The sequence below is a fragment of the Thamnophis sirtalis genome, unplaced genomic scaffold, assembly GCF_051295495.1.
Source record: "Thamnophis sirtalis isolate CommonGarterSnake01/CBP01778 unplaced genomic scaffold, rThaSir2_p1.2 scaffold_3, whole genome shotgun sequence".
Taxonomy (NCBI): Eukaryota; Metazoa; Chordata; class Lepidosauria; order Squamata; family Natricidae; genus Thamnophis; species Thamnophis sirtalis.
The window spans coordinates 123488744-123504309 of record NW_028261383.1 but is presented as its reverse complement, the minus strand read 5'-3'; the positions used below and the strand labels follow the sequence as shown (position 1 = coordinate 123504309).

At 37.8% G+C, this 15566-nt stretch overlaps 1 protein-coding gene across 8 annotated transcripts in view; it reads right to left on the bottom strand.

The window, feature by feature from the left end:
- Positions 1–15566, bottom strand: part of EXOC7 (exocyst complex component 7) — a 43446-nt gene that overhangs the window by 13884 nt on the left and 13996 nt on the right. For 2 of the 8 annotated variants that reach the window (XM_087709901.1, XM_087709902.1), the window contains exons 7-12: positions 9231–9323; positions 8458–8526; positions 6099–6244; positions 5855–6007; positions 3920–4018; positions 3305–3367 (exon numbers count right to left, since the gene is read on the bottom strand). In XM_087709901.1, coding sequence (XP_087566027.1) covers positions 3305–3367; positions 3920–4018; positions 5855–6007; positions 6099–6244; positions 8458–8526; positions 9231–9323 — 623 coding nt within the window. The remainder of the gene's footprint in view (positions 1–3304; positions 3368–3919; positions 4019–5854; positions 6008–6098; positions 6245–8457; positions 8527–9230; positions 9324–15566) is intronic. The other 6 variants (XM_087709895.1, XM_087709897.1, XM_087709896.1 and 3 more) reach the window with 3 other exon arrangements.

Here is a 15566-nt window from a genome sequence, read left to right as displayed (position 1 = left end):
GGGCTGAGTGTTTGACACCCCTGCTCTAGATTGATTTTTTAAAAATTTACTCCATTTCCTCCATTCTGTTTTTAAAAAACCTGTTCTATCTATTAAGAAAGGGTAGATGTATTCTGGAAAACCCATGCTAGGAAGCCTTTCATATCAAAACAATATAAAATGCAGGCCTCTCCTAAGCACAATCCTAAATGCCACCTAATTCAGACCTTAACATAAAACAGATCCCTTTCTATGGAAAGAATATGAGGCTGCAAATATGATTTACATTTTTGTTCTGTTGATCAAGGCAATAAATCAGTTGTCCATGTGAAAGGATAAGCCACTTGTGTGTGAAATATGCAGCACGTAGCCGCTCCTCACTTACTTACTTACTTAATTTCCAGTAGTGCAAAGCATAAAAGAAAGATCACTGATCAACAGCACATGTAAACTGAAGCCGAGAATCTCCTTCAGTCATGTTTGTGGATCTCACAATTTAAACGGGTTTAAAATAAAAATAGTGGTATCGGTTTTGTTTCCCATGTTTAAAAGGCTGTACTGAGGGAAGACAATTTTGCAAAGTAAATCCTTGTGAGGAAGATTCTGCTCCAGGCATATTATCTTGATCAGCATCCCTCCCTGTGCTTATATAGTTATAAATAAACGTCCAAAGACCAGCTGCATCCTACATATTTAATGCATTTTGTAGTTAGCTGAAGTGTGTATACAGCTGCTCAGAGATCATCTGCAACTGAGCCTCCACAGGAATTCTACTTCAATGCTGCTTGATTATCCTGTTCCCCACACTGTCATCTTTCCTTGAATTGTCAGGACTTTGCTGCTTCCTCTTTTAAAGCCACAGAGCTACTCTTTACCAACCTCTTGGGATCTACCCAGGCCTTCCTAGTAGCCCTCCCTGCTGTTTTCCTTAGCAAGTTGAACTCTCCTTTTGCTACTCCAGAAGAGAGGAGAGCAGATCACAAAGCAACTCGATATCCTGTCAGAGCCTATGAATTTTTAAATGGACAGACTTCATTTCTGATGAAGGTCTTGGCAATGCTAGAAAAAAAACTGGCAGAGGAAGGAGAGAGGGACATTTCCTGCTTGCATGCAAACCTTAGGAAGATATTGTGCTGAGTCTTTGCCAAATTGGAATCCCAAGGGTGGTTCCCCCCCCCTCAAATTGTAATGTCAAAAATAACCAAATAGAAGCAGTTTAGTGTCTCTGTGTGCTGCGCTAATATTTTCTAATGCAGAAGTGCAGTGGGGGGGGGGTGTTATTGTCCTCCCCAATTGGAAGAGAAACCTTGAAAAAAGAAGAAAAGAACAAAAAAGGCAGACCGGCCAGTTTTCAGCGGAATGAGCTGAAGCAAAGGGACTGAGTAGCTCAGCTGTGTACTTCATGGAATCCAGGATTGGAGAGGTTTTCCCAAGATTTAACCTCAGAAGCCAAAATAAAACACTTTTATGATAGTTAAATTTCTCTCATGATTAGGATATTTGTGTATTTCATGCTCTGGGCTCAGGAAAAGAATAGCATCCCAGTCCCAATTAACTCTTCCTTGTTATTTTACTATTATTTGCAGACAAAAATTATTGTCAACAATATTATTGTAATTGTTATGGTCTTAACACTTAACATAGTCAAGCAAGATAACAACAAAATGTTTCCAAACACATCTACATCCTTTCCAGAAAAAAAAATTGCTCTTGTTTGACAGAATGATTGTGGTAATTAAAATAGGAAATGTTAAGAATATCTGTACCAGCTCAGCTGTCCATTTCCAGCAACCCATCTTGATTCCCAATCATAGTAGGTTAATGCTGTACAAGTAGTCTTTGACTTATCACCACAATTGAACCCAAAACGTATGTTGCTAAATGAGAAGTTTTCAAGTCCCCATTTATTACAACTTTTCTTGTCGCATTTATTAAGTGAATCACTGCAGTTGTTAAATAAGTAACAAGGTTTACTAAGTGATTCTGGTTTCCCCATGTGCTTGTTGGAAGATTGCAAAAGGTCATCACCAGACTCCACGATACTGCAACTGTCACAAGTGTGAATCATTGTCAAGCATTGGAATATAAATCATGTGAATATGGGGATGCTGCAATGATCATAAATCACTTTTTTCAGTGTTGTTGTAACTTTGAACGGTCATTAAAGAACTGTTAAGACCTGTACATACATAATGACATCTTACTGAGGAATATTTTATCTATCTGTAGTCCTATCCATCTAGAAGACAGACTGAGAAAGGCTGATGTACCCTGATAGATTATATTTCCCAAAATCACAATACAAGGAGAAGATTTTTAGAAGGAGTGTTAGATTGGTTAATATAAGCTTGAGACTCATTATTGTGACCTGGAAGGACAATTTTTTGTGAAGAAATCCTAAAGGTACTTCACTAGATAGATTGGTGCATGTACACTTGAATTTGTTTAACTGATGCTACAACTAAAAGTAAAGGTTCCCCTCCCACATATGTGCTAGTCTTTCCTGACTCTAGAGGGTGGTAATCATCTCCATTTCAAAGCTAACGAGCCAGCACTGTCCGAAGATGTCTCCGTGGTGATGTGACCAGCATGACTAAACGCTGAAGACTCATGGAACGCTGTTACCTTCCCACCAAAGGCGGTTCCTATTTTTCTACTTGCATTTTACATGCTTTTGAACTGCTAGGTTGGCAGAAGCTGGAACAAGGAATGGACACTCACTCCATTACGCGGCACTAGGGATTCGAACCTCTGAACTGCTGACCTTTCTGAACGACAAGCTCAGCGTCTTAGCCACTCAGCCACCACAGCCCTGGATGATGCAGGGTATCATGATACAACTGAATGATACAAATGGTGGAAAGTGTGTAAAAGAAAAGCTATAGAAACTTAATGAAGCTACAGCAGGTCCCTAATATGTGGCAAATATTCAGGGTTTGGAGCTTAAACTCATAGTCTGTATATAGAACCATATGGAGCAGAAACAAAGAAATAAACAAGACTAGGGATAAGATGGCTCCCAGTTAAGTCACATTTTCTTCTTCAGCAAACAACATAGGAAAGAGAAAGAAGAGAGAAGTATGCAAAACTTTTATCCTTGTTCAGCAAAAATGCCACCAAGTTCTATAAACTACATAAAACGAGAGAAGAAAAATGCCTAAGCAGAATTTGTAGGTGTGATACTAATCTCATTAGACTAATCCCAGGCTCTGAAAAAAACAGAAACTTACAACATTGTTCCCTCTTCTGTAAAACAAAAGAGAAGGGGGGGGGGGGGAATTATAGGCTTGATGTTACCAAGGCATTCTGAATTGTTTTCACATACATTGCTGGTGAGTTCATGAACTGTCCCATCTTTTGGCATATTATATTCCTTATCTGGATTGTTCTGGAAAGAAAAGAAATTGATAAAATAGTTAAGAATGGTTTTAAATGATTATCTTTTTTTTTTTTTTTTTTTACAAAGAGTCACCTGAACCACGAGATGGGTGGCAAATAAATTTGATAAATAAATTATATGAGTAAGTTGAACCACCCCACTAGTTCCATGGCTCTAAAGTCCAAAGGCACCACCTACTGGTAACTAGGGGGAAAATGCTTGGATAGATGCATATTTTAAGCTCCCTACATCGGTATGTTTGATTTACCATAATTCATCTTCCCTTTTTCAGTCAGATGAACTTTGGACATTTTAAAAGGGTGAGAACTTTGTTATGTGGTTGGAAATGCCTCTGATTGAGAGATATTTCCCAATGCATTTTGTCAAAAATGTGCCTTAAATTCAAGGAAACATACAGACAGATTTTCTTTCTCTTCTCCAGGATAACTTCTGGAATTTGTGATTATTAGTACCAAATTGACAACTGAAACATTTCTACAAGTTTCTTGGATTGCTTTTGGTGGCAGAGAGATAATTCACCACCAGAGGGATGATAGTTACCTTGATATTGTCTGCAAAATGTTCCAGAGCCTTGGCTCCTGTGGTCTCCATTGAGGTTATGAGGCTTGGTAACTTGTTCTTAGTACTGGCTGCAGTACCCTGAAATACGAGTCACAGTATGAAACAATTCAAAATAGGGACAGCAACTAATAAGTGACAATGAAGCAAATCACTCAGAGTTCTCTTGTGGTACAAAGATCTCATCTAAAGTTTATATCATAGTCAGGAAAGCTTAAAACTTTTTGATTAAATGTTTTGCTAGGTAGAATATGTGCTCCTGACAGATTGAATCTTACCTTTTAATATTACTCCATTTCCTGCCTGAGCGGAGCATATGCAGTATTTCCCATTATGGTACAAGGCAGCTTAATTTATCAGCCTTGATTTGAAAAGCTAAGAGTCCCAAAAAACACTCTATGCTTCTAGGGGCAAATCTATTTAAAACAACTAGCTTTTAAATAGCATTGGGCCTGGTTACCTGAGGGACTGCCTATATCCCATAACATCTATCAGGCCAATTCACTCCTGCAGGGTTGACACGATCCAGGTTCCTACAAGTAAGCGATGTCATTTCTCAGGACATTGGAAGTGCACCTTCTCTGAGGTATAGCACCTGCCATTTGGAACAAGATCAGATATCCTCCCCACTGCTGTTGTTTAGAAAAGTGGTGAAGACCCGGCTCTTTATCTAGGTCTCTCACTTTATCCCAGTGAGAGATCTAGATAATCCAGATAAGGAATTGCTAAATTTTTCCTTCATGTTTTGTTTTATTGTAATTTCTTTAATACCGTCATTGAGATGCAAGCAACATACATGTTGTAATAATAATAATAATCACAACAATAGCAACATCTAACCTGAGTCCTGTAAGAATTGACAGTGTATCTATGTGAAAGGAACCCTATATATGAAAACTTTCTGGAAGTTTCAGACACTGCAGAATTCAGTTGCACACTTCTGGGCAGAAGGAAAGATTTCATCACTATTCCTTATGCTGATTTCCCTGCTCCTGCAATGCAATTTAACATTTTCTATCCTTATGAAAGCCCATTTTGATCTAGATCCACTATATAGATAGACATTATTTTCCTTTTTGTTTCTCTTAATGATGTACATAGCTATGGATTTCACAGCAGAGAGCCTACTGTGTTTAGGCTTTCAGAGGTACCCTATTTCCAGTTTCCACCTTTTCACTTGGGTCAGGCTGGGTGAGGTTAAGAATAAGATCAGAGTACCTTTGCTATGAACCATTGCTTGGAGACCCTTTCCTTAGTGACAATTTTAAAAAATCAGTTGGCCGCATGGGATCTGTTTTACACTGTATGTGGGACACTCATTAATTTTATTGTTATTGATATTGAATGAATCTAATGATACTGTATATCTCTATCCTGAGACAAGCAAGAGATGCAGTGGAGGTCCTGACCTGATGCCTGAGAAGGCTGTGAGGGAGAGGATAAAGCAGAACAGAGTAATCTTAGTAAGAGAGAAGCTCTTTAGAAGCTCTCTGGTTCCAGAACTCTGAATGAAATGGTACTACCATCAAGGAGCAGGCCTGCAATTTGGGGTTCCTCCTAGACTTGTGGCTCCTAATAAAACAGGAACAGCAGGTAGTAGTAGTGGTAACCAACCGTTTTTGCTTAGCTTGACTCCTGCTTTCTGTGAACTGTTTTCTTTGAACTTTGTAATAGTTCTGCTTACTAGTCTGGAGAGAACATTTATTTATTATTTATTTGATTTCTATAGCCTCCCATCTCAACATCTGCATTTGGTATCTATTATTTTTTCATTTGACTTTGGACCTGAGGGTTGTCAATCAAACTCCTACAGTTCCCAACTATTTGCAACCATCACTACTCTGCCATGAAAAACTAGACACTGAATTCTGAGTTTATGTGATCTAGTAGGTTCTAGTTTCATTGCTAGCCAATTACCTGCAAAACTTGATCAAACTCTGGCTTTGTCTGCTTTAAGTGCCTTAGGATGGGGAAGATAGTCAACACAGCTGAGTAATCGTGACGCATAATGGCCTTCCGGGCTGCAGACACAATGTTTTCTCCCTCAATCATTAAGTTGTCTAAAGACTCCTGTAGAAAAGCAATATCAGTTGAGTTAGAGAAATGAATATGGGGTTTTGAGCTATAACCGAAGGAAGGGCATGCTGTGTTTTGAAGAGACCTGAATAAGGGAATCAAATGTCTTCTTCTGGTGATGCTCCGGGATAATTTCAGTTAGTAGCTGGTACTCGCTTTGGGCCAGTTTTATGAAGGCACTCACACAGTGGATGTACGCATCAATCTCCATGTCCAACATGTCATCTCTCCCTATGGGGGTTATAAAAGAACGTAAGATGCTAGCTGATATATAAACATATGAATAAATATAGAACAGTCTAATATAACAGAATATGAAAACTAAAGTCTACCAATTGTGTAAGTGATGCAACTTTATGCCATTTATCTAATCACAAGGTAAAGCTGCCAAGTAAACACATTCACCTGAGATACATATAAAAGATATTGGATATTCCATCTTTTTATCAACAAGATAAAACTTTTAAGACATATGTACCAACTTAGAAGACAAATGTGAATTGTTCAACATCTTTCTCTTATACATTTTTTAATTACTGTAAAATATAATTGGTGTCTTTACAATAGATTTTTTGCTAAAACCTGCATAGCTCCTTATAAATTTCTGACTAGGGATTTTGGAATTAATTTACAACAATTAAGAAGAATCAATTACCATTCATTTAATATTTATCATTTGTAAATTGTCTACATATCAGAGCAGCGCTAAGTTATCAAATTTCTAATTTCTTAAATAAACAATGCAATACTTTCCACAGACTAGGTTCAGATATGGTTTTACTGTCTAAAATAACATATCCCATTTTTAAAATGAAGTCTTTAGTTCAAGAATAAAAGCATACTATAGCTAGCAAGAGAATTATTCTTTTAAAAATATTCATGCCACAAGAATTTGGTATGTCTCCAAAGTGCTTCTATGATCTTTCAGAGGTGGTTTCAAAAGAAGTGCTTTCAAAGGAAATAACTAATACGCTTGAAAGAATGTCTGGAACTTTTCATATTTTATTATTAACAACATGAAATTATAGAAGTATTTGGAAATATTATTTCCCTAGAATTCATTCATTAAATAAGTTGATATGTCATGCTCTAACAGATCCATCATTGATTCTTCTGCCTCACTTCTTTATGGCTGATGCTTTCTCATCCAATATCCAACAACAGCCAATCCACCCAATTTGCAGAAATTCAATGATGCATCTTTTACCCAGTTGTAGGACAGCAAACTGGTTGGGCAGTGTTTGATGAATGTTCCACTAAAACTATTTGTTTTTCTGAAAACCATTTTGTCATATTCTCTTCTCTTCTTTCTTTCTAACTCTATGCAAAGTGAGTTTACTTTCCTCCCTATCCAACCTCTCCCCTCCAAGAAGTTTTCAGACACTATATTTTCCCGTCTTCTATTTCAAGTGGCCTAGTCCAGAAAAAGAAATACATTTTGGAATGAGGATCACATTTCTGCATTATATTTTGAACTGGAGGGCAATTGGTTTTATCTAGTGCTAGAATTAAGAATGGGGCTTTCAGAACTATCTTTCAATATAATGAGGTTGCAATGTCTGGATTCTGGGACAGAGACAAGGATAAATTTTCATTTAATGCCAAAATAAGATTATTATTTTTTAGACTCTTGCTTGAGAATGGTACCTATTGGTCCTGTGAATGCATCACTTACTTTCTGCTAGTCACTAAGATGCAGGTATAGATTTACAACATGCTTCCTGCTGCACTGAATGATTGCATGATATCCTTCATGATGTATAGGAAAAGAAGAGACATCTATTTTGCCATTACACATACCCATGCCATAAAAAGTGTATATTCTATTAACTGGGAGGGGGGAAACGAAAGAAATGCTCCATGTCAAATTAAGGGCTTTGTAAGATGAAAGCGCTAGCAGAATGAAGGTTTTTTATTTCACTTATTTGTTCCTTCTGACTCTTTGTGCGGAAACGCAATCTGCTCAATTTCATACGCCAAGAGAACCTGCACATCTATCCATTACTCAAATATATGGAACAAGCCTATGATAAGTATATAGAAATGCATTCCAGCAGAATAAAAGGGGGGGGGAGATTAATTACCAAGATTTGAAAATAGGCAGGAAGGGGTGAGCAAAGAATCCCGTAATAATGGTCTGACGCAGCAACTTTAAGCTGGGATGGGGATGAGAATAAGAGTGGAAAAGGAGACAGGCGCCTACAGTCAATAGATCTGCTTCTGTGCCTTCCACTATGGCCCTAATTAAATTTTACTTTGCATCTTACATCAATTAAGAATCAGCACAGTAATAAACACAAGTCCTCTACATCTTGCCGATTTCAGCCATTCTAATTCTGAAAAACATTTTCTTGGAAGCATTCTAAGAGAATATTGCAAGAAATGCTAAAAAAAAAAGGAAAGAAGTCAAATTAGTCAGCCTTAATGTTTCATATGGTACTTACCAGCAACTGACCCGTGCTTGTCAACCAAGGAATCGGAAAGATGCTTAGCTCGCAAATCATGCTCATGACCTAGTGAGATGTCAGCGGGCATTAAAGGAAGGAGGAGCGGTTTATCCAGGGCCATCACAGCACCAGGGTTTGTCCTTTGAGTTTTTATTGGTTCATCAGACATTTAGAAAAAAAAATATTCCTGATAACACAACCTACTACCCTATGCTGGAACAGTACAACAGTAGTAGCAGTTTCAAGCGGGATAAAGTCATGACGCAATGTAGCCTCGGAACAAAAAAAAGCAAGTGCAACCACAATTTTCAACAGCTTTTGGCTTTATTTCAACATGGACTCCCTAGGAGTCCTCCCTAGGAGGAGGAAGGCACAGCGCGAAGTTGCGCCTCAGTGGAACAATCTTGATCTAATCAAGGTTGAAAGGGCTACTACCTTTGTAGATGAAGTATACAAGGACAGAATGTGAAGGAAAAGGTCCCCAAGCTACCACAGAACTTCTGTTAGCCAATCAAATTGCATCATGGAATCAGAATCCCTAAATTTAGATGAGTCGACAAACATTCAAGTTGCATAAACTATTACCCACTACTCTTTAATATTCATCACTTTTGTTCTGGCTTTTTGATTCTTAAACAAGCTCTGTTATTTCTAGTGTGACCAGAAGACATCCCATCACTGGAGGCTAAAGGCTAACAGAAGCCTTGCACATAGAAATCCAAAACCCAAGTTAGAACCAAAGAGTGAGAAAAAGAGAAAGAAGTGATTACCTTCTATAGGAATGAGGTTAGAGGCCCCCTTTTTCCCATCTAGACACTGCTGAGAATATTGTTTCAGAAGGTTCTGAGCCTTACGGATCGTGCCTGTCACCAGAACCATAAGAAAGGAGAGACAAAGAGACCTTGGAAGTGAATGAGAAACAAAAAGCAAGCAATCCACCAGCACCTGGGCCTCCAAATCAAGGGTCAGAGCACTAGCCAACCATGAGAATGCTCCACAGTACATATATATGTATACGTGTACCAGAACTCTCTTGCCGTGTGCCCTTGTAATAGAATTGCTGATTTCCTTTGAGAGATTGTTAAAGAGTTTCTCAATATGAACTTGGTTTTAAATGCTGTCCAAGCCACTGAAATCCTCTAGTCCAACTATATATATTGCAGAGTTTGGGAAGGATAAAAGCATGGAACAATCGTTCCAGCAGTCATATTTGAATCCTGATTTGCCACAGAATAGTGATATGACATTTTCATGATAAAGGCATTAACAATAAGGGTATCTAAAATACATTTGTAAATATGATTTTAATCTGCTTCAGGGGTGTGTGTGCATCAGCCGAACTCAGCTTCTGGAGAGTACTTGGACATGTACATATAATTTTGGGGTTTCTTTTAGCAGGAACACAGAAGTGCTTTGGCACTGTCTTCTGCTAGGATATTATTTTCAATTTCCAGTTTACAGCTTTAGGATTTCCTGCTAGTCATCCATCCATATATAACCCTGCTTAGTTAGCTTTCTTGAGATCAGTCAAGGCTAGTTAGATGTTACCATATGCACAAATGTCTTAAGGATTATAGTAATATACATAGAGAAGTGTTACAAATAATACACAAATAAATAAATCCTGTTGTCTGAATCAAGGCCCTCTTGGGGCAGCATTTGGCCTTGAAAAATATTGTCTGTATAGTGGATCCTCAGCAGGTTACTGTGGACAGCAGTGTCAGAGTCAGTCTTCAAACTACAGAAACGAAACAGGCATGAACTGAGCCTTCCCGCTTGCTCTGCTTTCACTGGGGCATGCCATCTCCGTCTATCAGTTGGTCTCTTTAGCTTGGTCAGATGCAGCCCTTTAGGGAAGCTTCTGGAGGAGACTGAGAAGGCAAATTTACCGCGGGGTTAAAACTTTGGCTTGTTGCTGATTTTGTAGATGCTGCTTGTCAACTATACTGCATGTTTTACAGTAGTTGTTTTATTTGTTGTTTTTCCCTCATTTTTTGTGGATATAATTGTTTCAATTCATTTATTCGTTACTTTGAATCCCAGAGAAAAATAAAGTAGATGCTTTTTTTTGTAAAAAGAGGTACTTTGCAGGCATCGAGTGGCATCTAGTCCGCTGTTAGTGAAGCCCCTTGTCAGTGACTTATTTTAACTGATGTTTGAGAGCACAAGCATGGCAAACAGACTCCTCATTCCAAAGAGTTGCTCTGTATGAATGAAGAGGAAGTCACCTAATTGCATTAGGCCTCAAATTAGATACATTTACACTGTACTTTAGGATCCCCTTCCCCATTTTAACTACAATTATTATAAAAGAAGAACCCGGTAACGTGTGAATAAATAATTAGTAGTAAATAATTGACAGGGAAGTACAGAGGCCAATCACCATCTCTAGCTGATGTTGAATCAGTTTAGAAGAAACTACCTATTTTTTTAGGCTTTATATAACGTAAATGGACAGACTCAGAATATTCACTTTCTAAGCCAGGGGTGTGAAATTCGCGACCCATGGGCCAGATGCGTCACATGCTGGCCACCCCCACCCCTGGTTTAGCAAAGGGGGGTAAAGTCACGAAATGTCACGTGACAACAGTTTGACACTCCTGTTCTAAGCAAATAATTATTTCTAAGCAAAAAAGATCCTCAGTGGTGCAATGGCTAGAGTGCAGTACTGCAGGCTACTTCTGTTGACTGCTGGCTCCGCAATTTGGCAGTTTGAATCCCATCAGGCTCAAGATTGACTCAGCCTTCCATCCTTCCAAGGTGGGTAAAATGAGGAGCCAGATTGTTGGGGGCAAGATGCTGACTCCCTAAACTGCTTAGAGAGGGCTGTAAAGCACTGTAAAGTGGTATATGTCTAAGTGCTCTTGCTCTTGCTATTAACAGAGCTGAGATTTCATAGCATTTTACTGGATTCCTCAACGAAAGTTGATTTTCAAGGTCACACACACACAAAAATCCATTTGTTTCTCCCAGAAATGGTTGACCAAAGAAATAAAACTGGCCTTGTTCCTGAGCATTCTCAGCATGGATAGAGCATGATTCTCAGCATGGATAGAGCATGATTCTCAGCATGGATAGAGCATGATAAAGAGAAAGTAAAGAGACAGCTTGATCTGTACAAAACAGGGCAAGCGCCAAGAAAAGCCAAACACTCATCAGAAACCATGAGGTAATTTAACAGGCCACTTCACATCTCACTCTCTTTCTAGCAATAAAAAATTAAAAAGGGGACAAAAGGTTCAGCTGTTTTTCTCCCCAACCCAGGACTTTGATCTTCATTTATTCAAAAGTACAATTACACCAAAATACTTTTTTAAATAAGAGAGCATTAAACTGGCTGAAGCAGGATGTTGCAACTTAGAAACACTGAAAAAAGCACAAAAGAGAAACATGTTACTCTATAAATAAATCTTGTTTAACATGAGAAGTATTAGTAAACATGCAACAAAATAAATAATGGAAGCAGAGCACAGGCTGAAATACACAAATGCCATACATTTCTCTGGGCTGTAGTTGTTATTTCATAGAAAACTACTATAGGTACAACCTCCCAAAATTGAACAAACTGGAAATATTTTTTATACATATTTCATGGGAGCAGAGAATATTTTAAACACATAATGAAAAAAAATGCACCTGCAAAAACACAACAAAACAAGAGAATCCCAACATCCTGACAGTAGGGAGAGAGACACTACAGTATACATATAATATAGGAGTGGCAAAAGGAATCTCCTCACTGCTACACTACATCTGGTTCAAGTGGAATATGCTACATAGAAAGTGGAAATATTTGGTATCAATGTAAATTAAAAAAAAACACACAGTGACCATAAATGGAGTGTATACATGAAATATACATCATAGAAAGCAAACGTGTGCTATCTTATTCGATTCACACATTTCATCTATTCAGGATAATGTGCAAAAGGTGAAAGATTTATATGGTATAAAGACAAATCAGAGTATAAAATACAGTGCCAAGATAATAAAACAAAATAAACAAAATAGGGAGGAAGTATCTCCAACAAAGTTACCAATAGGGCATGAATATGATGTTAGTTAACGTCCTTGAAGCTGATTAACAATAGGAAAAAAATTATGTGACATCTATGTCGAACTTGTGCTTCATTAAATGTTATTTTCTGACAAGAATCCTAAATAATTCTTTTTAAAAGTATCTCTAACCTAGGGTCGCAATTCATAGTTATTATATTTAGATTATTTCAAACAATGCTCCAAATATTGGGCTTTCTTTACAAAGGACTTACAAAGACTGTCCAAGTCAAAAAGATTAAGATTTGCAATAAATTGTGAGATCATTTATATTAATAAAAGCATGTCTAGTGTTCTTCTAGGTGACTGATGGCATAATAAGATGCACCTGTCTTTAATTCCCCCATAACTGGAAAACTTCCCTTTTTGTGGGTAACCTCAATACAAGTTTAGCTATTATGTATGCAGCCAGCATCAGCATGAGCTAATCCCAATGCAAGACTGCAATGTTAGCCCTCCATGCTCTCCCCAGATAAGGACCCGTCATGTCTTAGCATCCTCCTCCAATTTGCATAAGAACAATTAACCATGTTTATCTCCAGACACACTAAGTGCTGCTGGGTATTAATTCTGTGCTACCGTAGAGCAGAGTACTTAGCATCCTAATTATGCCTTGATGGATTCTATTGGAAGTCAAATGCCTTTGTTCTAGATTTATTTCTCTTGATTAGGCACTTTTGAACCAAGTGGGACAGCCTGGTGGTTACTAATGAAGGCATCACATTCAAGGTAGAAGCAGTGATCAAACAGGAGAGGAGGAACAAGCTGTTGCTTCTCATCTTACCCAGCTGTCCTCAGAAAACTACTGCCATGCAAGCATCCTGGAAGCATTCAATGATTTTTGTACAGAAGATTAGTTAGCATTCACCAGCAGGAAGGTAAAATTGGAACAAGCAGGTGACTTGTAGCCAGCCTAGAAAGAAGGACTAAACTGGATTACTCTGGGGGAAGAAACATCTTTCAAGAATGAGTCCACAGAGGTTTCTGTACAGAAATCATTTGGATGCAGTAACTTTTCTCTGCTTGGGGTGGAGCTGTCAGTTTTAATTCTGACAAATTAAGAGTTTTGGTTTGATTTGGTTTTTTAACTAACTTACCTTAAAGTTGCAAACAATTATTGAACATAATTTACAATTTCTCGACATTAAACACTTTCTTTAAAGGGAAGTTTCCCCTTATCTTACTTTGCACTTTGATTACAAGCACAGACAACCATAATATTAAATATGTAACAGTCGATTTCAAAGGCAAGCTCTCCAAAAATCCAGTTACCTTTTGGTGGGAATATTTCACTTGTGTACCAGGATCTTATTTTTCTGTAGCACAGCTTATAGGTTGTCAGTTTATCTTGTTCACTTTATGATACACTACTATTAAAACCATGGGATGGAACCCAGAAGTTTAAAACTGACTGGGAGGAGGGGATTTAACATTTACAGAAAATGGAATAGTTGTTTCCTTGCCTATCATTCAAGATAGGTAGAAGACAAAATAAGGGATGATTGCATTCCAACAAAAGAAACCAATAATGACAATTTGGCAGACATTAGAATTTCCCCTCTGGAACTGCCCTTGAGAGCTGAATCATTTCTGGGAAATAGATTTCTTACCTACCCAAGAATTATGAAGACACAATTATCTTCCATTATTTTGTCAGATTGCTTTGCTGTCAGGCTCTTTTAGATGCATAGTTATCCTTCCTGACAGATCAATTCAAAATGCTGCCAGATCTAGCTTGCCTAGCATAGGAGAAGCAATTGTTTCATTATGGGTGTTATGGGCAAGTGGCTTACCACATCTGACAATTTTTTTAAAATGTGTGAATTAGTCCTATCTTGTCCACTGAACTGGCACTCTGCTTCATGCATGTTTTCTTGGCTGAAAATGTCAAAAGCAGAATTCCGTGAATCTACTGTATGACACACCAGAGGAATTAATATGCCTTTCTGATAGCACTTGTCATTTCAGATGGATGTTACTGGGAGAAAGAAGGGGAAACTTTTAGCTCAATAAATTTGTTTATAGGTGTGGCAGGAAGGAGCATTTGATAAATTAACAAAGATGCACATGTGTGAAGTTGATTGTTGTAGATGACTTTGCCCCCAGTCTTCTTGCCTTGTGAGGGTGAAGATTCATCCTCCGAGCTTGTGGGTTGGTTTCTGATCGTTTCATTATCAGGCTAGGTAACATCTTCAGTGGAGTTTAGGGGATGTCAGTGTCAGCATTTTCTTCTGTTTTATAAGGGCTTCGTGTGGTCAGTAGGTCTTGTGATGGGTCAGGTCACCTACTGGTCACACAAAGCCCTTATAAACAGAAGAATAGTGACACTGAAATTCCCTAAATTCCACTGAAGATGTTACCTAGCCTGGTAACGAAATGTTCGAAAACCATCCCACAAGAGAATAAATCTTTACCCTCATCCTGCAACCAAGCTACAGATATTCGCCACTCTTTCTGATCTCAGTACTGGCCAGCTTTCCGAAAAAACTTTTTAGGACATGGCATAGTTTTAAGAGATCCAACTGGGATTTGCCAAGAATTCTCTTTGGTAGCTGAAGTATGAGTCTGAAATTGCAAATATTGCAAAATGCAATAATACATTCTGAGAAGCTGCAAATGGACACACATAATACATACTTGGGGTATACCTGTCAATGATGTAATGAAACATTTTTTAAAACTTCCCAAAATAATGATGTTACCATTCCTAACAATTTAACTTGAGCGTTCTATAACCACCTATTCATCTATATTTTCTATAATTCACAGTTTTATTCTCCAGGGCATTCCTCCTGAAACATTACGTTGCAAATTCGTTTTATCAAAGGTAAGAAAGTGTTATTATGGGGGCCTTAATTATTGCCTTCATTTCTATTTAATTATCATTTCTATTTAATTATCAGCTACCCTCTAAATTAATTATATGAAGTGATCTGCCCTAGAGTAGCTAAAAGATAAGAGAATCTTAATAAAATTCAACACTCAGAAAAAAAGACTTAAAGAGATTGTTTTTTTAAATGCATAACTAAAAATAAATTAAAAGTTAAAAG